Source organism: Opisthorchis viverrini, assembly GCF_000715545.1.
Source record: "Opisthorchis viverrini unplaced genomic scaffold opera_v5_100, whole genome shotgun sequence".
Classification (NCBI taxonomy): domain Eukaryota; kingdom Metazoa; phylum Platyhelminthes; class Trematoda; order Opisthorchiida; family Opisthorchiidae; genus Opisthorchis; species Opisthorchis viverrini.
This window is the reverse complement of record NW_008751756.1, coordinates 655,320-679,387: the sequence shown is the minus strand read 5'-3', so window position 1 is coordinate 679,387 and position 24,068 is coordinate 655,320. Positions and strand designations below refer to the sequence as shown.

The 24,068-nt window shown below is 44.3% G+C and overlaps 2 protein-coding genes across 2 annotated transcripts in view; one reads left to right on the top strand and one right to left on the bottom strand.

Annotated features, from left to right (window-relative positions):
* T265_05353 (hypothetical protein) overlaps nucleotides 1-12,388 on the top strand; it is a gene marked incomplete at both ends in the record, with an annotated part of 45,054 nt that extends 32,666 nt beyond the window's left edge. Inside the window, 6 exons of the mRNA XM_009170344.1 lie at nucleotides 4,120-4,597; nucleotides 5,372-5,681; nucleotides 6,076-6,137; nucleotides 7,032-7,169; nucleotides 9,119-9,195; nucleotides 12,256-12,388. Coding sequence (XP_009168608.1) covers nucleotides 4,120-4,597; nucleotides 5,372-5,681; nucleotides 6,076-6,137; nucleotides 7,032-7,169; nucleotides 9,119-9,195; nucleotides 12,256-12,271 — 1,081 coding nt within the window. The remainder of the gene's footprint in view (nucleotides 1-4,119; nucleotides 4,598-5,371; nucleotides 5,682-6,075; nucleotides 6,138-7,031; nucleotides 7,170-9,118; nucleotides 9,196-12,255) is intronic.
* Nucleotides 12,389-14,926: 2,538 nt separating this feature from the next.
* Nucleotides 14,927-24,068, bottom strand: part of T265_05352 (hypothetical protein) — a gene marked incomplete at both ends in the record, with an annotated part of 65,690 nt that continues 56,548 nt past the window's right edge. The window contains 4 exons of the mRNA XM_009170343.1: nucleotides 14,927-15,402; nucleotides 16,345-16,492; nucleotides 19,566-19,667; nucleotides 19,816-20,264. Coding sequence (XP_009168607.1) covers nucleotides 15,366-15,402; nucleotides 16,345-16,492; nucleotides 19,566-19,667; nucleotides 19,816-20,264 — 736 coding nt within the window. The remainder of the gene's footprint in view (nucleotides 15,403-16,344; nucleotides 16,493-19,565; nucleotides 19,668-19,815; nucleotides 20,265-24,068) is intronic.

Below are 24,068 nucleotides of genomic sequence, written 5' to 3'. Positions count from 1 at the left end.
TGGCTTTTTCTCCAATTTTGGCGAGCGAATCAACTGAGGCTGCCAATATCCCCCAATAACGACTCGATTGTTACATCTGGCGGTGTGAGGTGTGCGGATATAACCATGCTAGTGGTGATCATCAGTTTTCTAAAACCGTCTGTTGAAAGAAAGTTTTGTGTGAGTGAGTTGTGTTTGAATGAATGCATCTTGGCGACTACGGTTCGAATAAAATCCACTGCACATCTTCAACGGATCGACGATGTTCCATGAACTCTCCCGGGATGTCTTTGGGCGCATCTGACTTACTACGTATGAATAGGTGTAAAAGATGTATATGGTTTTACTAGCTCCTTGAACAAACAATTGGTAACTGCTCCGGATTTAGTTGACCGCCAGAGAAGATATCCCAACCAAGTAGAACCGTGGGCATCTGAAGGCTGAGACGGTTTTTGACCAGGTTTAGGGCATTGCATGATTTTTAGGACCTGTCGTACTTCGACGGTCTTTGTCACAGATACTGCATAAAGCAAGGAAGCGTCTTCCGTTGCTTTAAGCAATACGTAAAGTGAGATAGCATACTGAGAACTGAATTCCTGATGTGAGCGTCTCCATCAAAGAAAATAGTTCCGCTGCGACACCCTTTCAGTGTCTACCTGCCACCTGAAGGAAGCACGAGAGCTGGGATACTGTCAAGTTGCCCAAGCCTGGGCAGAAGTCGAGAGATCGGGTTCGAACAACGGACCTTCCTGTCAGCACATCCGTGCTCTAAACAGAGTGAATTATGAATTCACTGACTTCAAATAATCGTACACTTTCTGATGTTCACTTAGAAACCAATGCTCATGTGTGTTTGGCTATGGTTGTAGTAATTCCACGGGCATCTGTGTAATGAGCCTTCGATACACCGTTGTGACCAGACAAATAGAACATCCCTTCTAGAAAGAAAAAAAATTCTCAACAGGACACTGGTTTCTAACGTCCATTCAGAGAACTGGATCGATGTTCACAGGCCTAAGAGGGAGCTTGACAATTCAGTAAAAATAAAAGGTTTTTATCGGACCAACTAATCGCAGGCATACGGCACAAATTACATGCTGTGGTTGTTTGTACCTGTCAAGTCTCTCACATAAGCCTGCTCTCATCCACAAGACAAGTCAATATCTGATATGAATCATGATATGAACCGTGTTTCACACGTTGTGTACCAGTTCACATGGAGTTGCGGTGAAATATACATGAGTAGAAAAGATGTTAGCTTATGCGAACTCGTCACCAAACATTTGCCGCGTAATTTGGGTCAGGCTTCTCATCGATCTACCCGCCTGCAAGACTGCAAGCTGTGACCCGAAAACCTTTCTAATCAGTCGTCAGACACACCCTCTCCACTTGAAACAGTGCCGACTCCAGTACTGCTTTCAGAATTTCACCTCGCAATGCCATCCTGAAATCGCCAGCTTTCAGTAGGACCACATAGGCTAATCAATACCGACTCAGTTTGGCTTATGCACTTATCTGAAAGCCAATTTGGTTTTGACGGGATAATTACCCGGAACCCAGTTGAATCTCTCGTTTGTGATATTCTTCAACTGCACTGAGGCCGCCTCATATTTCAGCTGGTATGATATTCCAGATATCGCACTATGTTTTCATAAAGGATGCTACTCACAAGTTTGCTGAAAATTCTTCGGCAGCCCACGACCGGTTTCTTCCTTCTTGGGGTTCATCAGATAAGTGCAGTCCCCAAGTTCTACTTGAACCCAAATTGGACAGAGTTCGACAAATACACTCATCTGCACATCACTTCGGCTTTCATGGCAGATTCAAATGAATCTCACAGGAGCACAGTCCAAGGGTTTGTAAAATATCTGTAGACCAACCTACCGAGTGGGGGAAAATCTGACAGTTGGCCTAGCAAGACAATACGGTCAGTTAGTGGTTAATGGATGTACATGATGGGTCGGTACGCTTACGTACACAATTGTCAGAGTTCACCGATCACAGGACAATACCGCTGAGTCTTGCACACGGTCGCCCTAAGGTGTTGATTTGAAAATTTCCAGGAGTTGACACCACACTCGTCACCCAGTGTTTAGACTAACTAGCTGTGATTCCTCAGTTTGTATGACATTGGTGTCCAGAACAGATCGACAGTTTTACGAAGACTTTTCATTGCTACAGACATGAACGGAAATGGTCATGTGAATTTTCGAGTGTCCAACATGGGCGTCCAACAACGAACCACTGGACAGCCGTCTTGGACTGCTACCCTTGAACTTCACCTGTGAGGTAACAATTTGTAAATACAGTTCGATCTAAATGGGCCAGCGGTTGCTAATTAGACTGGTAGCCCCTGGGCACATTTAAAACGAGACTGAAATGTACTTTTACCGGTGTTTCCAACCCAATCTCTTGAGTACTTCCTCTTTCTATTCAGGACCGTATGGCAATAAGACAGCAAACCAATGCTGCAAGAAGCACAAACGACCGTAACAAATGTATCTGTGAGACTTCTAGGACCTGTGCATGAACTGGGTTACATAGAAAGGACTGCTAGTTTCGCGGATTGACTGAGGCGGCTTGCTTCGCATCATCCCATATGAGCGACCACCAATCACAAAGCGAGGGTTGAAAGGGAGTGAAACGGAAATTCGATTATGACTATTTGTAGCACTAGCGCTCCCCAACGAAGCTAGCCGCACCCTACGAGCTCCTTTTGTGTCACTGCTCAGTAAAAATGGATTTCATGTTAATCCATGTGACTGACTACATTTCAGGTTACTCCACATTGGTTACAGCTGGGTGCCAAGAAAAAAGCACGGAGAGATTGACTCAGACGTATACAGAGCAGATCCGGACCGTACTTTTTAAGACCCATGCTGTCTGGCTTGAAAAGTGTGAAGCACGCGACCAGCTATTGGGATAAAACTTAGTATTTACGTAGATCTATCCCACATACGTTACCAGTAGCTGCAGGTTTGTGTGTTTCGTCAGCGAATAGTGCAGACGCTACTTGTTTATGTCTGCCCGTAAGCAAGTCAAAAACGTAGAGGTTGATGGTGTACCAGTAGCGCAGGTTTGTGTGTTTCGTCAGCGAATAGTGCAGACGCTACTTGTTTATGTCTGCCCGTAAGCAAGTCAAAAACGTAGAGGTTGATGGTGACGGGCTAAACAACAAGGTACAAACGCGCACGAATCTGAAAGCCTTTTTGCACGTCCAGCCATACCATTACTACTGGATAGCTTTTGGAATCGAAATCGTGAGAGAGCCCTGACTCCGCCTTCAAATCGAAGGGTACGAAATGCTAAAGCTCCTGTAATTCCTTAACTCCCATGGTTAACATCTTACCCTAGGTTGCCTACGTGACTTGTTGATGTGAAGAGTAAAAGGATTTCCCGGGAAAACAATTCATTGGTCAAAGGATTTCTCATGCCTCGAGCCAAATCGTACCACCGCCTGGATTTCCAGACAAAGGCTTGCCGGTATTCACCGGCTAGTGGTAAATAGGAGAATATCGTACATATCAATCAGTACAGCCAATCTTAGACTCATGAGACTTCGGGCCAATCCATCGGCCCTTCGTCTATTTCTATCTATCATTAAAGCGGACTCAAATGCGTTTTCGAGCTTGTCGGTCAGTTATTTGAAGAGTGCGGTTTCAGAGAAGGCGAGGGATTCGCAGATGCTATTGCCCGACGCAAACTCTCTCTGTGAATGCTCTACTGTTTTGAACCGGTTGAAAGCAGCTGGCAGAAACCCGGCACTTGCAAGAGATTGCAGGTAGCCAGCTAGCCGAATGCAGACTTGGACCTAGAACACTCCATGCCACTGTCAAAACGTCCATATTAAGCATTAGAAAGATTCGCTGAAAGTTTTCTTTCAAAGGAACAGAACAGTAGAGAGATTACCAAGAGAAACGATTTATAATACTTTGTACAGTACTTAGAATCGGCCTTCATTTATGAATAGTGAAGAGAGGCTACTCGGTGACCATGTCTGAAACTCCGTTTATATCTTTGTGGCATACTGTAGCTTCGATTTAATATTTTTTTCGAAAAAAACTTGTTCGTGGTTTAACCATTATATAATTTCCACCTGCACATCATAACCCCTTCTATTTCCGACTTGAAATTCCCAAGTCAGTCAACCCTGAACACTCAGCACGATCGAAACGAGCTGAGAGAAATCTCCATTGTTTCGCGTGCACGCAATTCCGATTCTCTCTCGTCCGTTCCCATGACACCAGACAGCGTGCAACAAAATACCAGAGTTGCTTCCTCAATGGGGCATTCGACTTGCAGCTCGATCAGTCAGGCATCATACGATTCAGACGGTTTTGCAATCCAAAGTACAGCTTCCGAAATGTCCAGTATGTTTCGATTTCAATCAACCCCACCCCGAGTGTCCTGCGCTAGTCCGGTGATGCGATGCAGCGGAAGTTTCGAGCGGACAGCTTCTGGGTCACGGTTGGCTGCTGGGGCTTTCGACACGAACATGCAGTATCCCAATGAAGTGGACGAGGATAACATCCTACGAGACTTTGAAGTGAACAGTCCAACTGAGACGGACAACGAAGACGATGGGATTCATGATAAACTACCTCGATTACACAACCTTGTAAGATTGTGACGATTAGTTCGCTATCTTCTAGTGTTTTTTTCCTGCAATTATAATCATTTAAGTACTTTCATGAAGGTTGCATAACATCCTACTCCCATTCCACCCATGTTCCAAAAACAGTTTCACTTTCTATATCGACTTTAAAGTGAGGTGAACCAAGAGATGTCCAACATCTGACCAGACGAAAGGGAAATGAATATATTTCGAAGCGTCTTGGCTCCATCGCTACAACTATTCTGTTATGATTTGGTTATGGATGACTTACAGTGTGCCTTGTTGGAGCAACTTTGATCCGACACCAGCGACATTCTGGCTGTTTTTCACATTAGCAGCGCCAGACTTTTTCTGAATTTAACCAGTAGAGGCAAATGAATGTGGCCAGGTTGTAGTCACTGAAAAAGAGGAAGAGGATGCACGCGGCTTGGCGAAGTCTCCGTGTTTGATTGTGCCAAAGTAGCAAGTCTGACTGGTTCGTCTATGTGAACAGTCGAACAGTAGTGTGCGATGCTGTGATGAATTCAGCAATGATTGCCGTCTGTATGGTTAACTTGCGTCAAACAGTCCCACCCCTTATGTTAGCCATCCCGGAGTTCCCGTCTCCTGCTGCCTGTTTACGTCGTAAACAAATTGCTTTCGGTTGTTTTGTTAAGCCACCCATCAACTATGTATTTCAACAACAACCTCTTTATTTTTACCGAAATTTTCTTCGTTTGTGTGCACTCTATGAGGTAATCAAACTGAATTTTGACATTCTTCATTTTGCTTGTTCAGGTGCTCAGAAAAGACAGCTTAGGAGATATATTGGACAGCCCAATATCTGCTAATGATCACAGCCCATTGTATGATGACAACACGGGTGAAGAAGTATCTTCCTCACAAGACGACTCAGAAAGTCCAGCTGATTCACCAGATGTACATTTTCCACAAGAGTTTCGCAGACGGTCTTCGGAGATCCCGATTGTTGAAGTGTTATCTGGAGCTTTGTGTGCCGCTGGCTACGGAATGGTCGGCCGGCTGCTCGAATTCTGGCTGCCACAGAGAACTTTCTGCGAGAACCTATTACGTTCAAGTGGAATTTCCGGTAATACAATGGCTTACGTGATTTATTATGTACATTGCACTTATCACATGACTGTTTGACTATGAATAATAAAAGGACTATATCCCGGTTGGTTTGTCCCTTTTAGGGACACAATTAAGCTACCAAGGTCGAACATTTGCGACAATATCAGTGCGAACAAACTCAAAGTTTCATGAATCTGAGTTTCATAAGATCTGAGGAGGATGCTTTCGAGAATGTGTCCTTGAAAATCTTCACAATGAGTTTACTAGCTTCGTACATAGTAATACTCAAGCTTTTAACCAGGAATAAAACGTACAAAGGTAAAGCGTGTCGCGCGTAGGATTCAGTCCACGATCGTCTTACACGAGTGTGTGCATGCAGAAATTCCTGACCGCTTGTTTTTATTACGCAGAACTCTCCGACGATTTGGCGTGGCAGAGACGAAAAGCCATTTTGAGGGAGCTTTCCAGAAGTGTAAGTTTTATCATCTTTTTGTTGCTTAATGGAGATGAAAAAAGTCACCTTACTGTCGGTGAATAAGATGTTGATACAGAAAAGACTCGGATAATGACAAGAGTTGAGTGGAATGTTGGTTCATGTGAAGCGGGTTGCTATGCCTAGAAAAATAATAAGTATGAAGGAACTTTCAGCAAGGGAACAATCTGCACTAGTACAACTATACCCAAGGCGATCCTTCTACGGCTGTATTCAAGATTATTCAGTAATGTTCCTGTGGCTTGTACGCGAAAACATGTATAGGGAATGAAAAATTAAAACGAAACATCTTGGTTTTGAAAGTGCCTTCTGTACAATAAGGGAGGCATAAAGTTGGCATTGGATGAAATGCACAGTCACTCAAACTACACTTGTCAATAGACTAAGAAGTCACCAAGGTGAGCGTGTAGGTTCTCACGAACTTTTCACGCCGATTGACCTAGAATTTCCTAGCGCCCTCTTGATAATAGCAGATGTGTATTCATTGAGCCTGAACACATGAACCGCCAAACTTGACGTGGTCTATGTCAAAAACGAGTAGCCATAATTTTCAAAGCATTGTGTGGTATTCGTGGCTTGGCATCCTTTCTTTCAACCCACTCAATCACCAATTTGCCACATGTGGCTGTCATAAAAGACTGGGATAAGATTACACCCGTCATGTGTTGATTAGTTCGTCTAGCTGATGAAAGCAAGAAGAAGCCTATCTCATCAGTTGTTTAAATCTATTCAGTTTCACGTCTGAGCAACACAGTGGTATGCTATTCAATAGGCAGATGTGGACTGTATATAAATCACAAACACTCGCGTCTAGTCACTGACATTCGTCCATTCACCAGGGTCTACGTTATTGTCTTCCATTATTTCTGCAAGTCCTTACACACTTCAGAAGAATCACCAACACATGAGATGCTATTTCTGCGGTTCTCGAAATTCGTGGAGGTTCTGGAACTGGAACCAGAAGATAGAACTGGTGACAAACCGTGGATCAGACTGACCGCGGCTGATAGGGTGAGTCATTTCCAGAGTTTGTTTCTCCTTGCATTCTAAAGACAGGAGCACGCAGTTTTTTTACAATCAAGGCTGAACCAAACCAACCGCTTGGATAAAAAGAATAGTCATCCACGGACTACCTAGCAAAGATGGCTTGTGGTTGAGACTGAGCGATATTTTTCTGGTTAAACTCGTTTTACTGACATATGCATCAGAGAGGAACTTTGTTTTTTTTCCTGATTGCATTTCGAAACCAGAAACATCCGCCATGAATAGGCGTTCGGGGCTGAGTACTGCGATGATCCCTTGAGCTATACTGACTGGAAATAAGTTCCACAAGGGGGCAACCATGCCAGTGAAGCCAAATTACAGCAGCCAATCGAAGTGAGCCCACCTATTACAAAGTTGGGGGGACTTGAGGTTGCACGGTCCATTGTGATATGGATGTAAAGGTACTGGGGTGTTTCTTCCAAGCCACCAGCATGTCCATCAGTGGTGCTAACTTCCCCGAGAAAAGGGGGCTGGAGAAGGTCGGACTCCAATCTCTGAGCCGTTGGAAAAATACCCAATAGGGTCGAAAAGCAAGAACCTTGAGCTGGGCCTGGTGCGGCTACAGGCGCATCTGCTGTGCTCAGTTGCATCACCAGTGACATATTCTGCGCTCTCCGGGTGGGCCAACAGGCCACATACAAGTGAACCAAACTACGTCATTGGCTCTGGGCTAGGTATCCCGTGTAGGGCCTATGACCATCTGCCCTTTTATTTGTCAGAACAAATCCCTACAGCCTTCAATTAACTTGCGGTTTAGGCAATTGAGTCAACGACTCAGGAGTGGGTATCTCAAATAAACCCCTTCCTCTTCCTGGGCAGCTGGAAGAGGAAGCGGCTCCTCATTCAACCATCCTCGCCCTCGTGATTCGCCAAATCATACACTGTGGTCGCGAATCCCTGATGAGTGGTCTGAGGACCATAACACAGACAAATGAGTGGTTGCGTTTCGCTGTATGTCTCGAGCTGTACTCTACGGAATAATTTCAAGCAACTAACTAGTACAAAGAGAGAGGATTTTCACCAGTGAGATGTCACAACCAAGCCAATCAAAAACGAGTTTCAACGACAACCAGTTTCTTCTCTTTAACCAGTTCCGATTTCCATCCTGTGATTGCAAGAGATCTCAAAATATGCGGCATCTTGCAGTCCAAAATCCTGTACATTATACGGAACACAGCAAAGCCCACTATCAAACAAATGATGAGCCACTGATGGGGTCCGTATCAGTTTTTCACTTTCCCCCGACCGTGAATTTCTTATTTGGGCTTAGTGAAGCGAACTGATCCAAATCGCTTTACGCTTTATCAGTGAGATTAAAAATGACCGGTGTTTTGTAGTTCAAAGCGAATTCCCCCCATGTAGTATATGAGAAATTNATATGAGAAATTTGTTATAATTTACTTCGGCATTCAGAAAGACTCCTTCGAGCTACTCCATCCCACTGCAATTTGTATCAAACTAATACCAGGCCTGAAATGTAGATTTGTAGTTGTACGGTAATAAATCGTGTATTTTAACAGCAGCGATGATGCTGGGTTCACGTGTGATTATTCGAGCGTCAAACAAACGAGCCAGTTTGTGTGACAGAATGTAAGTAGTTATTTCCGTAGTTAGTTCCGACATCCGAAAACGTGAATAAAAAAGAAATTCAGGAGAGGCAGTAGAGTGGTTTCGTCTTTCCTAAGTCCTAGGCTCACAGCCATTCAACGTCATTTGGATTCATCCGTCTCAAGGGACATTCTACGAGGCTCCAGCCGCGCACGATCCACTGCTACCCTGATGTACAGATGTGTAGGTGAAGATAAGATCAATGGGTGATATACCTTCACTTAAATTCATACTACTCACGAGTAGCATACGGCTATAAACAATGCCGAAGTGGACCGACCAAACTCAATCTTTCGATTCAATTTCAGGCTCGCATACGGCGCGAGTTAAACGACTACAAACGGATAGAAATGTTTGTACATTCTGACAGTGAGAAAAACACGAGGTAAGTGGGATATTTTACCTCCATATTTATCACACCGTTCTAGTGATTGGGAATATGCACTTGTGACTTGTGGCATTGTTAGTGTTACTATTATCATTGCTAGTAGTAGCAGTAGTAATATGGCAACCACTGAGCGAAGTATCCCACATTTCTGTCATGTCATATTCACATTTTCGTTGTTCGAAACTTGGCGACGGTGAACTTATGAGCATTTGGAATGTGTTCATTCAAACGTTGCAACTGCGCTGGTGGTCCTTTGGGATAATTTGGAAGTGAACTTGCAAACAGTACTCACTAGTCCTACAACTCAAATTCTAGCACTATGTTTTTGTCATACTAAAACCGTATGCTCTTGGTTTCTCTGTATACAAAAGTTGTCAAGCCTAGTTGTTAGTTCGGCAATGCAAGAATCTCTTCTTGTAAGTACTTAATGGGTACCTGCCAATGAAGCAGAACTGAACAGCCGCCTATTCTACTTAGTCACGCTTCCGGAGCTTGAGCACGAAAAAACGACACTTTACCACGAACCGGAATTGCCATCTGAATGACTAGGGATGTGGCTCGCCAAAAAGCGCTGAAATCACATGATGTGGGAAACAAAAATTTCGGACTGTCTTTCTCAGGCTGACATTATACAAAAAAACAGTCCTCCTTGGAAGTTCTTAATTTGACCAGTATTACCGACCGCAGCCTGTAGTTTAACGTCTAAATTATAGCCAGCGGGACGTCTGGCCATGACCTTGGGAGATCTCGGATAAGTTCATGTACGGATCGCGAAAAGAGAGAAAACAAGACAGCACAATGATTGATAGAACTCGCGAGAGTGATCTCGGTGACGATAGGTCTCAGATTCGAAGGGTGGCAGACAAATGTCAGGCGAGTGGTGGCACAGAGCTAGACGCACGGAAAAATTGCTTTGTAAGCCAAAAGGGTAGACGATGATTCCATAGCCATGTTAGTAACTATGCTAAACATTCCGGACAATTTTCTTGATAGGTGAAGTCTGAATTGCATATGAATCATCGGGTGTATTTATTAGACCTTTTAAAATCGTCAACAGTTTCGCACAAATTCCGGATGTGCTGACCTTGAAACAGAGATTTTCATCCCGGATTTACCCGGCATAAAGGATTTTTGTAAGGACGAATATTGTGGGTATAAGACCTTTTGGGAATATCCCATAACCCTAATCTATCAGGTCAGTCGTTTCTCAAATGACGAACAGAGGTTATCATATCAATCGGCCAAGATCACGTGTATTGCTGCTCACTTGTTGTGTTGACCGGAGTGACTTACACGTAATAGTGAATAATCCTGGTCATTGGTTTATTTATACACTAGTTTATTTCCACCGTTTTCGTTTCACAAGTTGACTGTTGCTAGTAGGCTGGCGGTGAGGTCGAACGAAAGGTCGACATTGTACGAACTTTAGTAGGTTGCTGTACAAGTCGAATACAAGATTGTTAACGAGCAGTTTATCTACAAATATCACGAATGATGGTGATACTGTGACACTTGTTTATTAAAGCTGTTCGCTATTCCTTATTGATTCGATGAACGCTAAACTTTGCTCATTCGGTCAGTTGGAGCTGTTTTAGCTGTCTACATGTGAAATGGCGTATTCATGGATTTACATCAGAAGGTAATCTCAGCTGCCAAGTTTAATAATAATGACGATTGGTGTTCACGCACTTGTAGGTCTAAGCGCTGGCTTAGGGTTGGTTTGACCAACCTCACTAGTTGGCAAAACAGGACAAGCTGTCAGTCAGGCTATCGTGCTCGATGCCCGCTTTTATTCGTTTGATTTTGAGAAAACAGCTCGACAGTGAATAAGACCAAACACAGACAATATTGTGGTAGGCCAGTCGGAAACAGTTCGATGAGACGCAAAGAACAACTGTGCTCGTCTACAATGAGACATTACCCCGAAAACTCCGAGCAATTTACAGGAGGAGGGGAGAGACACGTTTCGAGCCAAGCCGAGGAAGTTAGATCAAATCGGAACGAGGTGCATGGGATAACATGCACGCATCCGTAGCAGGAGGTAGGGAGATAGTGAAAACAAACTACAAAACAAACTACCAGACTAAAGAAACAGACGCCTGATTCACCATGTCGAAAGAGGCGTGTGGACCTAAAACTCAGTCTACTTGCTGCGGATCATTCAGACAGATGCTCTGCAATACACTCACGTAGATCTCGTCTGTCGGGTCTACGTGGGTTTCGCTGTAAACGATAGGAAAACCTGACCATCTGTGACTAAATAATGTACGATCTTAAAGCTGACAATATTGGGAATTCCAAAGCAGGATGTCTGGTTGAGTGCGGAGAAAACTGGGCGGCGAAAAGCGGTTGCCATGGGAATCCATTTGAATAACAGCCAGAGAAGACGTAACTGTTCTCCAGTGTATCAACCACATCACAGTATAATGTTGATCGTAGAAATCTTAGAAATGCCCATTGGCTAATACATCACGAGATTTTCCTGGGAATATCTTGTTAAAAATGTATCTGGTAGTGCTAAACCACCAATCTGTTTGATCTCACGTGGCATAGGCTAGTTGAGATGTATTCTGCTCATCTGATAATAAGGTTGAAATGATAATTGTCAGATTATTGGCAAAATTAGCGACAGTGGTAACTGACAGCATCTTAAAAAATACAAGATGGGCCCTTGCACTGCGTGAAATCTGAGTGGCTGACTGTTCGACTAAGCAATACTGCTTAGATCAGTCAACTTGAAGATATGAGTCACGAGCTTCAAGACATCGATTTCATATGAGTAATGTTCTGCTTTGATGTCTAAGCGTGGACACCATCGACAATAAAAGAAATCTCTTTCACGGCAGTGACAATCAGCAACCCAACCAAAATCATGTATCATAAAAATAGCCTGTGGTAAAGGCGCCGTTCTAACCGAAGTATAGATTTAGATTCCAGGACCGTATTCGCCTTAGACGGAATAATGTTACCCATATAGCGACCGACCTCGTATTCATAGCTCTGCTTGAAAATGCATATTTTCTCACTACGTGATTACATCCCCTTTTCTCCCCACAGATACCACTCACCATGAACACTGGCCCGGAGGAACAAGGGCCCCCCTGCATTTCGGATAGGTGAACTGCACTTTCCGAATTCGAATATTTCGATGGTTTTTCACAGGAGCAACTCTGAAAATGGCTGTTATTTTTCACTAAGATATGGTGATAAAATACTCAATACACAAGTTGCGTCTCTCTCCCCGAAACTGCACAGCGCGATTCGAAGCAAATGCGGGTGATCGAAAAAGGGCTAGACCACCGAACGTGGTTTTGAGTAAATTCGGAAATTTGCAGTGATGGTCGAAATCCTGATATGACTGCGGTAGTTTTTCTTCCAACCTAGTAATTCTAGTCCAACGAGCAGATCGCGGTAATTTAGAAAAAGGGAAGTATACAAAATCCGGAAACGGAATTCCAATAAGCAATTACAGCAGATTTACGGTACGAACTGATAAGGTACGTCTATTCGGTGGCGACGAAACAGTACTCCCTTGTTCAATAACCGGTCGCGTGAATTCAAACTCTGACAGTGACAATCCCCAGTGGTTGTCGCTCCCAAAAAAGGTTATACAGTAAGTAAGCGGTCGGAAAACGGGGATTTCCAACAAAAAACCAAAATATCATGAAATCTACTTGGAAGAGCGAATGCCTCTGATGTGCGAGAAGTCCCAATGTAACCCTGGGCATCAGGCATCTCTGGCACTCGTACCAAGATGTTTGCTCACCTTCTGATCTTACCACAGTGAAAAAACATGGTTCATCATGACAGTTACCAATCACCTGTCTCTACCTTTTGTGAGTAGTAAGATGGGTGAGCCGTACCACAGGACTTATCCAATAAGGTTTGTCCATTAAACTGTCCCAGGCACACAACCCTTCTAAGGGCATATGAAACCTACATGAGGCTGGAACAAGCCCTTCAGTGGCATGTTCGGAGTGACGGTTGTAATGGCTGGTGTATGAGAGGAGAGGGAACAGAATTCCTACATCCAATTGGAAGAATACCGAGACGCTTTCGGTGGAAAATAATTGGTGTCACCAGATACCGTAAACTGTTTGATTTTACAATTAGTCTGAACTGTGGGCGATGTTGCGAAATATAGGTAGTATGGGGTTGCTGCTCTGGTCTGTTCACTGGGTTTGGCACTTGAATGGCGAACGTTTAATTACAATTTGAGGTGACATAGCGCGGGGGGGAGTGGATGAATATCTCTACTTCTGCCTGTGCTTGTACAGTTTCCAATAACTCTAAAGAGACTGGTTGGTCCGGAGTTGGCTTTTGTGCAATTCAGTTGGTCAGTTTGGAATTCAAGTAGCGTTGTAGTATCATTTGTTTGTATTCGACTGTGACTTCACTCTGACGGCTCTGGTCCCCGGTTGTGATTGAGTCATTCCCTTATTTCGTGGTCCGATTTCGACCGACAAGTTGTACAAAATGCCCTCGAGAGCATGTCTCACTTCTCAGCACGCAAGGCGATACCTTTGAAGTGGGTTAAATATCAAATCAGAATGGATTACGAACTCAGGGGGCAGCAACTTCAAAATGTGTTGAAAACTTGGATGTCCCAGATCGATTGGCAGCACAGAAGACGACGCTTTTCACTATACAAAAGTTAGCTAAATGATTATCTGCAGAATACCCCGGCACTGGTGAGATCTTTCCCCACCCTGCAATGCAACCGAATATTGCGTTGCATCAACAACTCCTATGAACCAGAGAAAACGCGCCTTGGGTACATACGACCGTCAATTCAGAACGGGTTGTGAACTCACTAGTCACTGACGTTCTGTCAAGGACTTTTGCCTAAAGCGCAAGTCGCTGGCTTGACATAACGCGTGTTGGAAATTAGTGACTTGTAGTATGAAATCCATATACTCGGGGTTCACTTAGCAGCTTCGCGTACATAAGATACAATTGTGTGAATCCCACATGAGTAACCACGATTGGTAGACCTTGTGACTTCAAAAATTGAAAGATTTCTAACTATAGTCTGACTTGGTGGTAAAATAGAAGAGGGAAACACCAGGAATAAGATGGACTTGAAACAGACGCGTACGAAATTGTGTTTATGAACCCCGACTACTGCCTTCACTACAGTTCTCGTTCGATGAATAAGAACAAAGTGTGCTATCTCTGCCAGATTCAAAATAGAACATTTCAGTGAATCTGCTTATTCTAATATTCCTGCCAACGACATTTTAGTATGCGACGATTAGCACAAGCAATATGTACACGGTCTGCAGACAGCGATGACGATCACAAGATATTCCGAACAGGATGCCAAATACAAACTTGAGGCTGCATTGACACTCTGATCAGGAAAGATACCCTATACAAGAAATCGTCACTAGGGGACCTAGATTAAGAGAAATAAACTGCGTGAGTGAAGGATGAGTCGAATTATATCCCATCCGAGTGCAGGGCGACGAAACAACTGATCAACCATCCACGGTAACGTTCAGCCCAGGACGTAAAGTTTGTCTGTTGGAGTCGCCCCGGAAATTCGAGAGGGCACCCGTGACTGATGAGTTCCAAAAAGTATGGGAAAACTTTTCGAACATGCAGAAAAACTGACTTCGCCCGCAGAATAAATTTCAAATTCGGAGGGCACAAGTCACGGAAATGCGATAGCCAAGGGATAGATTACCCGACTTGATTGGAGAGGACAAGCCTGGAAGAAAAACCAACTGAATATGACAAATTTTCATCTATTTCCGACATTTCTGGCTATCGTTGTCACTGGTGTTGGTCAAGGGAACATAAAAACAACTGACAAGTGGAACCAACGAGGGGGTCAGCGCTGAAGAGGGAGCGAACAGAGTTACAGAAAATTGAACACAGGTGTGAGAGATGAGCAGAGGAGGAGAGTGGTCTGGATTCAGACCGATATAAGCCAGATAAAATAAATACAAATTTGGGGTTGATTATGAGGACGTGGAAATCGGAGTTCCACGGGAAAGATCTGTAACCAGGAGAGTAGAGCGCTTCCACACATCGGACAATTCACAATAAATGAGACAACTGGAGAGATTGGATAGATGCGTTCCACTGGAATGCGACAAGGGTTTCACGAGGAAGGAGTCAGCAACAGACGACCTCGTCTTCGCGACACGGCTGGGTGAATATTACGGAACTCCGGTTGTGGGAAGCACTAGAGACGCGCTGAAACCAGTAGACACATGGATTAAAGGGATTCGAAATCCAAAAGCAAACGTCTCTGCGATATATTGGGTTAAATAACAGTCGGAGACCATACACCTGAGAATGACAGATCATGAGGTGCAGACAGAAGATGACAGAGGATCGAACCCGATATCGCCACGAATGTAAATGCATTAGGAACTGGAAACCTGGTCAAACATCAGTCCCATGGAAGATGGTGCACCATGTTCGTCGAGTATCACAAAGCAACACACGGCCGATTCGGCCTGTGAGTTGTGCAAGATTAAGAGATTCAGACACCCAAACAAAAGAAACACCGATACCGAGTGAAATTAGTGGACAGGGTGTAGGGAGAAGTGAGAGAAAGAGAGAGATGGAGAGATGCATCAATAGGCTTTAAAGTATGCAACGCTTAAGTAGACGAGAACCTATGAAAAGGGAACATCCGAATAAAAATGATCCCACCTGTCGTGTCAGAGATAGAGAAAGAGGCAAATGCAACTCGCAACAACTGGTCCCAATCTCATCCAATCTAGTATTGTGTTCATTGTTGGTACAAGGAACCAGACAGGGAGAGGAGCAGACCGGATTTACAGCACATCCGAGTGAGCGACTTGGTTAATTTGAAGTGGTAGGTGGTCGGCATGTAACCTGAGAGTTGTAGAACTTTATTGTACTGAAAAAAACTAGGCAAGCGGCAGGTGAAGAGATGACTTTCGAGATTTAAGTTACAACAGACTGGTGTTTGGTGTTTGTATACGGTTACCCTTCTCCGCAGGCACCATTCTCTGAAACGCATTTCGATTATACGTGACCTTCAAAACAGGTGCACCTTGGGCCTCTGAGGCATACTGTGCAAGTGGACGAAAAGTGAGTAGTTATCTGGAAAATAGAAATGTTTGTCATACCAGAGACAGGAAGCAGACGACCAATCAGACGTACTTTTTGGTGGAGGTTAGGCTTCCGAGGTCTGGTGCGCCATCCGACTGCACTTTGTTTTGAGCCTGAGTTTCTGCGGTTTGCTGACCGGTAAGTCCATTGACTACTTGGTTGGGTGACGCAGAAGGTGGGGAAGTGATACACACATCGGCTGCACACGTGGAGAAAGAGAGACTGAGATTAACGCATCAACCCAATAATCATATAACCCACGATAAAACCATACAACTTTTCAAGTAAACTACTTCGTATAGTTTCGCGCGAAGGTGCGTCATTTTCACGTTAGAAAATTGCAAAAACTCGAAACGAAATAAGCTATCTGGTTTGCACACATCGGGTCCCACGAGGTGACACCCCCTAGGTAGACTGAAAGCGAATAAGTACCATGCTGGGATCACATCTACCTAACTATAAGGTGATCAACGAGAATCAGAATAATAATTATAGCGACACACCTAATTTGGAGAAATTCTCCGAAAAGGAATCAAACATTCGAAGCGACCCGTTAGTCACGATTACGTAAAGTTCACCCAAGAGGAGAGATCGATCGAAAGATTACGTCGAAAATGCCATTGCTACGGGCAATGGCACCTTCCCTTAGGAGGTGCCTTGTGTCTGCTCCTATCCCAGTAGCTTGATTCCTACGGTTTACACGACACCACACGAGGGACACAGCACAATCACGGCATCGGTATCAAGTAATATGTGCTAAACGATACCTAGGTAGGCCAGACTAAGCACACTTCTACTGGTGACCAACTCACAGGTGTGAGTCATTCAGTTTTGGTACAAGCGAATATCGAAGCCCTTGAGTCCCTCTATATTCTAAGATCGAAATCGCCGATTGATGTATTCAAAGAAGGATCGTCGTACAATATGGTCACGTGGTATTGTGGCAGCAGAATTGCCGACAAAATTGATGACATCCGGTAGCAAGTAGATTTGCTAGTAGCATGGTGGAGATTTATAACCAGCAGCACCAATAAAGACTCCCCTGTGACCGTAGTTCCATGATTAATTTACTCGCAAATTGGCTGGATTGATTGGGTGAGGGAAGTGTTCATTTTCTGACCTCATCAACCATGAGCGTGAAATTAAAATATTGAGCAGAATAGCGTGAGCAATGATAGGGCCTTTTTCATCATGCCATTCATTGCTTTAGGATAAGATCACGTGTAATGTAGGAGAAATTCATAAATAGGTTGAATAGGGTAACAACTTCCAAGCTTCAGTAAGTTGGGGCTGCAGTTGCCTAATTTCAGGGAATGATTTGGAAGCAATCGTGATGCGGATAGATTATTGTGTAATGCTGTTTCCGGCCATCTACAAGTGGTATTCAGGTTTATGAATGCGGGGAATCCAATAATGAATCCCTATTCAGAATCGACCGGTAACAAATTGAGTGCTCAGAACAGACCAAAGTTTCTAGGATGGGTCTCATGCAGTAGTACTATGAGTAAGGGTCTGTGCTTAATATTATTGTTATTAATAATAGGGCCACTTAGCGATCGCAATCTGATTGATTGGATAAAAAATACAGCTGGTCTGACTGTTGCTTCTTTGTGACACGGGCTCGCTTAAAAGTACCAAGCCTGATCGCAAGGTTCGATTACCCCCGTTGGTTTTAAATAATAAAAAGGATGTTTACTGGTCCGCATTCTGCAAAATGAGTCACACATTCTGCACAGCTTTCAACAAATATCTACCAGAAGGGACCACTCTTGGTCGGTTAGTTGACCTGATATCTTCTGAGGGCAAGACTGTACTTTCACTATTTTTGGGCACTCCAGTACTGAAATTTGTTCACGAGTTTACAGCATGTTAGAAAGTTCGGACGCAGCTTGGACCATGAAAAGAAACACGTGACTCGCAGTCACAGCCTGGCGAAGGCAAAAACCGAAATCGGATAGCACATATGANATATATATATATATAGTGGGGTTGGCGGCAGAGGAACTGGCAAGTGCAATATCGTCACAGAATCACCCTATCCAGACCAATAAGATAGACGTAAATAAATCTGCCTAATGGTGAGGAGTAAGTGCAAACTCGTACAATGGTTTGTGGCTGTCTAGACGGATCCACAAAGTTCACTTGAGCGAGCATAGCAGTCTCCATCGCTCGTTTATAAATCCAGCCGTCTGGAGATAAAACTATACGGCTGCCCTGAAGGGGATCCGGATATGCGTATTTTCGTGGAAGATTGTTGGATAAGTCAGATTATGTCACAATTCAGTTATTTACTAAACTCGTTGATAGCCTGACTGTCGATGAACGATATGAGGGAAATGATAAACGCGAATAACCTGTCAAATTGAGCGAGACTGCCAGTAATGGGAGTTGTCGTCGGCACTGCCAGAATAAAAACAGGAAAGAGCACGAAGTCTATTTCACGTTGGCAAATGCCACTGTGTATGTGATCGTATTCGAGCTCCTACGGTTGCCCACACCCAAGGCAATAAGGTGACCGGCCGATCAAAATGGAGCCATATAAGGAAAGGGAGCAGTTGAATACGCCTAGAAACGACTTCTTTTCAGCAGGATCGGTTGTGACTGACTACTCTCTCAGGGTGTCCCCCAAGTGAGCAGAGCACTCTGCACTCCATCGTCAGTAGGGTCAAAAAACCTGTTTGGTCACTTCCACACACAAACACCACAAAGTACCGAAGAAATGCTCCTCAGAGTACAAAAAATGAGAAAACCGTCCAGCTATGCCCTTTCTGTGTACAGCTGTCACACCATTCGAAGGAAGCACAAGGGTGAAAATACGACAGGTTGCCAAAGTTTAGACAGGAGCAGTCGAGATGCAAGGGTTGGGTTCCAACCACAGAAATTCTGGTCAGTAAGTTCGCTCCTCAACTCCTGAGCTTTCTCAAGCTCAGGATAACCAGCCAGTTTGTGAGGAGCTAGCGAAGCTTTCAGGGAAGCTAAAGAGGAAGTGACAAACCAAGAAATCAACTAGCAAGCGTATCGTGGACCACCCGTACCCGAAACACATGCGGCACCTGTACTGAACTCAACAGATAACATCTCGCATCATCTTATTCTGCTTGATCACATATTATACAAACCTGGAATTCTGAAAAGTACCAAGATGTTTTAGGTGAAAGTCGATGACTACAAATCGAAAGCTACGCATATTAGAGTCATTACCTTGGGGCTTGGACTGATCCTTCGGCTCTTCGAATTGAGCTACAAATCGCTACGCATATTAGAGTCATTACCTTGGGGCTTGGACTGATCCTTCGGCTCTTCGAATTGAGCCCATCCGGTTTGTACTTCATTGGTACCGTCTGATCCGTTCGTCCCGGTTTCCCATGGGTCAGCTGTGAGCGAAAAGAGGTGGGCGAAGAAAGTAGAAGAACTCGACACGGGGTGGCGCTTGCTCCAAGCACAGGTACTTGCGTTGGCTACAACGCTGTAAACATGTAAACATTTGCACCGTCGTTGACAATGGAACAACCAACAACTCACCAGTAAGACCTGAAACAACCACCGGAGCCGAAATGCCCATCACCGGTGATATCCGAGTTGCCCCAGAACGCTGTTGTCTGATAACGGCAGGGGACTTGAGATCTTCTTCCTCTTCATCATCGTCCTCATCATCGCCATCATCTCCGTTATTCCTATCTTCATCTGGTTCACTTTCGTCGCTGCTCATGCTAGCTATGCGTGCAGAACGGAAAGCCGTTTCATCGTTGAGGTTGGATGCAGGTTCCACAGGTGAGTCTGGATCGTTTTCCGCCTCTCCCGTGTCAATCCACATCGCTGTCGAAATGGACGAATTTGCGCGAACCACGTCATCATTGTCGTTGAACCGATCCCCGGAAAGGTTACCAAAAGTCAGACCAAAACGACTTCCTGACGAGGTCTTGTTGTTCAGCTGGTCCCCAAACGAGAAAGGACTCAAAAGCAGCGAGAATCTAAAGAACGGAAAAAGAAAAAGAGGACAAAAAGGGGACGAAATCGCGGGTTGTGAACCTGGAGGGGTCTGTCAGTGCAGTTAGATGCAGTATAGCAGGTACGTGATCGAAATGATCGCACACACACACGGGGCCCTCGACTACAGAAAGGAACGGATAGATTGTGTTGGAAGCTGCTGGAATGGAAAAAAAACAGAACTCTTGGTGTGGCACGTGACCAGGTTTCATACAGACCAATCAACAGTCGGGCGAATACAATTTATGAAATCAAGAGGAGGCATCGACAAGCTACGGGAGAAATTCTGTTGGATTGGCTGAGAAAAATAGATTGTGTGGAAGCTGCTGGAATGAAAAAAAAACAGAACTCTTGGTGTGGCACGTGACCAGGTTTCATACAGACCAATCAACAGTCGGGCGAATACAATTTATGAAATCAAGAGGAGGCATCGACAAGCTACGGGAGAAATTCTGTTGGATTGGCTGAGAAAAAATGCACCAGAAGCAAAACCTAAGGTGATCGAAAATCCGACAGCTCATCACCACGTATGCCGTGACAAACGAAATAAAGAGGCGGTGACGAGATCAAGTCGGCAAACACAACGGTAAATAGTATCAGCGTAAATCCGACGAACTCCCACACAGGAATGATGGAAAACAGTGAGAGACCTCTATGGGGTGGGGTGTTTACAGTTGAAAAGCCTGTGGAGGCGGTGCTGAGACACGCTTTTCGATAGCTAAGTCTACTGCTAATCAACAGACCGCAGATTCGCCATAACATGGAAGGATGCCATTTCTATAGTGCAGCCTCTGCTTTCTATACTTTACTTTGCAACAACGTTAAGTAGGAAGCATTGTGCTTTCTAGACTGATGACCTTGAAGCCTTCTCCCCATCGTCTGGGTATGGTCACCTATACCAGTCTACTGTTACTATCACAGCAAGAATTCTCCTGAATCCACGTTTTCCATTTAACCTCCACGCTATTGACCCATAAAACTCTACTTTTAATCCCAGTAATCAGTCATGGAACACGAGAATTCCTCCCTTTACCCGTGTCTGGAACCACACGACTATGTAGGCTTCCTGTCCAACAATCTTCGGGTGAACAATCTTCAGTCTGATTAGACAATTGTGCGACTATGTTCTCCGTGAGTCTGGATGCATTTCTGCGCAGCATACAATAGTGAAAACATCCCTACGGGGGTCACTCCACCATGTGATTCACAAACTTGTTAAGGAAAAATTCAAAGCACACTCGGCAGCCCAAACAAATCACCAAGAACGAAAAAGTCGTAGCGCAAACTTTCTCGATCTCCCGTTGATTACTTGACGGAAAACGGGTCTTTCACGCGGGCTTGCCGATATTGATTCCAATCCATCTAAAGGTATCAGCCAAAAACCCATGTAAACTGAAATAAACGTATATACACTTCTAAATTTTTGTAAAACGAGCCAGCTGAGTAAGAATACCACACAAAATCCCAACTGAAGCCTTAGCAACTTTTCAGCATCAAGCTTCGATTACCACAAAAAAAACACGCTCTGGGTACAACAAATTACAAGACGCTGGTGCAGACATACATACTTGAAAAGGGCTGAGGTGAATCTTGCTCAAAGAGGTCACATGCATTTAACCTAAAACATCTTCACGTATATCTTTGTAGTTTAATACTCATAAGGCTGCTGAAAATCCGTCGACAGCCCACGACCGGTTTCGCCCTTTTTGGGGCTCATCAGGTAGGCGCAGTCCCCGAGTTTCCGTCAACGTTATGTTCTACTTGAAACCAAATTGCACAAAAGTAGCGATATCTTGAATATCGTAGCGACTGCAACATGAGGCGGCCTGGTGCAGCCCATTCAGCTGTCTGAGAACATCACAGACGAGAGATTCAGCTGGGTTCCAGGTGGGTCTCTCGAAAAACCAAATTAGTTTGCAAATGAGTGTATATTCGCTAATCTGCATGTATATTTTAAGATATGGTCTGAAGTTGTGAAATATCCCCCACGCCGCAGTTGAGAGTGAATGGTTCCAGTTTCCTGATGGCTCAGGAAGGAATGTACACCAAGAGAGAGCAATGCAAAGGAATTTCATTTTATTGACTTATATTCCCTCCATCGTTACATGTGATCTTTATTAGAAAAATAGTAATTTCAGGTGATCTAAAGTAGAAATGATGGGAAGACTGGTTGTGAGTGAAACGCGTTTAGAATTCCTCTTCTTTTGGTGGCCAACCCCATTCTACAACCTCCATGCACTCACCTAACTTCTTTCTGATCCCAACTTTGTTGCTTCAAGAGGCCATCTTATCTTTTTTGCAAATTAGAGACTCCCTGTCATTTTTACCACCTTTAATTTGGATAGCCCGTTAGCTAGCTGCAGTCTTATCAAGTCTGATATGCAAACGTCTATTACTGAAATCCCACGTTACCGCTGTATCATGTAACATCTGGCGAGGATGGGACCATTGAAATTCTGTCCCATAAAATGGGTGGGTCAGCTGGACTCTTCTTCGTCTTCGCTGTGTTCCCACCTGACTTAAAACATTCAGATGTGCAATGCAGTGATAAGCTGCAGATGCATTGCAGAAAAACCCGTCCGTTAGTTGTTTTCCCGTCCCAACCAAGAAAACCGGAGGTCTTCTCCAAACGGTGTACGACAAACCGAAGTGGAGTATCGCAGGTGATACGATGACCAGAAGCCGAAAAGACTCCCCAATTAACCAATGAGATTTAATCGTGTCTAATAAATGTTTCGAAGTCCCTGTGTCCCGAAACATGGAAACGACAGGTGCCAAGCTTGAATAAATATTCAACACAGGATCAGATGAGAATACCATGTCTGATGGAGTCAAGAGGCGAAGAAAGTGACGTGCACATATAAGAGGAGGTGCGATCCGGACAATCCAGCTGACAGGATTTGTAATTGGCACGATAGAAAAAACAGAGAAGCTCACAACCAGTCACAGTGGAGGAGCCTATGACTTGGAGGGTTGTTCCTATGGTAGGTTAACGTCAGTCGGGAATGTTTGACCGGAAAATCCGGGTCGTTTGCACACGAGAAACGACAGGTAAACACGGCAATACTTGCTGCCGATGACAAAGCAGCCCATGTTTCAGGCTTGTTAAGTGCGTTAACTTTGGACGCCATCCAAAAAGCGGAGCGGGAAAATAGGGTGCGCAGGTGTTTAGCATAGATGAAAAAGCCTAACAATAGCCACTCCCAGGGCTTCACCTATTAAGTGACAAAACGATCTTCGCACTATCGGCAATTTCACTCACGGTCTATGACGCCATCTATAATAAAGAAGAGAAAAGTTCACAGGTAACCGATAGCAAGGGTTTCCCTAAAATACTGTGCCCCTCGAGAACGAAACGATTCAACTGGATAACTACTGCTTGGTGTCCTAGAATTATGGCTTCCTTGTTTCTTCCACTAATGCTAATGGTCAGCAGCCACCTGTCAAATACAGCCAGCCTTATGACCCGACAAACTGAGACTTCGCGAGGCGCCAGGAGGCTTTCGGCCGAATCGTAGAAACAGGAAACCTCTGAATTGGTCCCATATCATAGACATATACCGGAAAATGGACGTTACAAGTCTAATCCAATTAAGTCACACCGTCCGTTCAAACAAGATTCAGTCGGAATAGTGTGATTCCACATAAAAATATAAATAAACACGAAAACCAATTTCATAAACAAACCGTTGGAAGGCAACAACCATATGTCGAGGGTGCGTGAGGTTTTGTTTGGGTTGGATTTGTTAACTTCCGTTTGCTCGACCAGATATATCACAACATTTGAC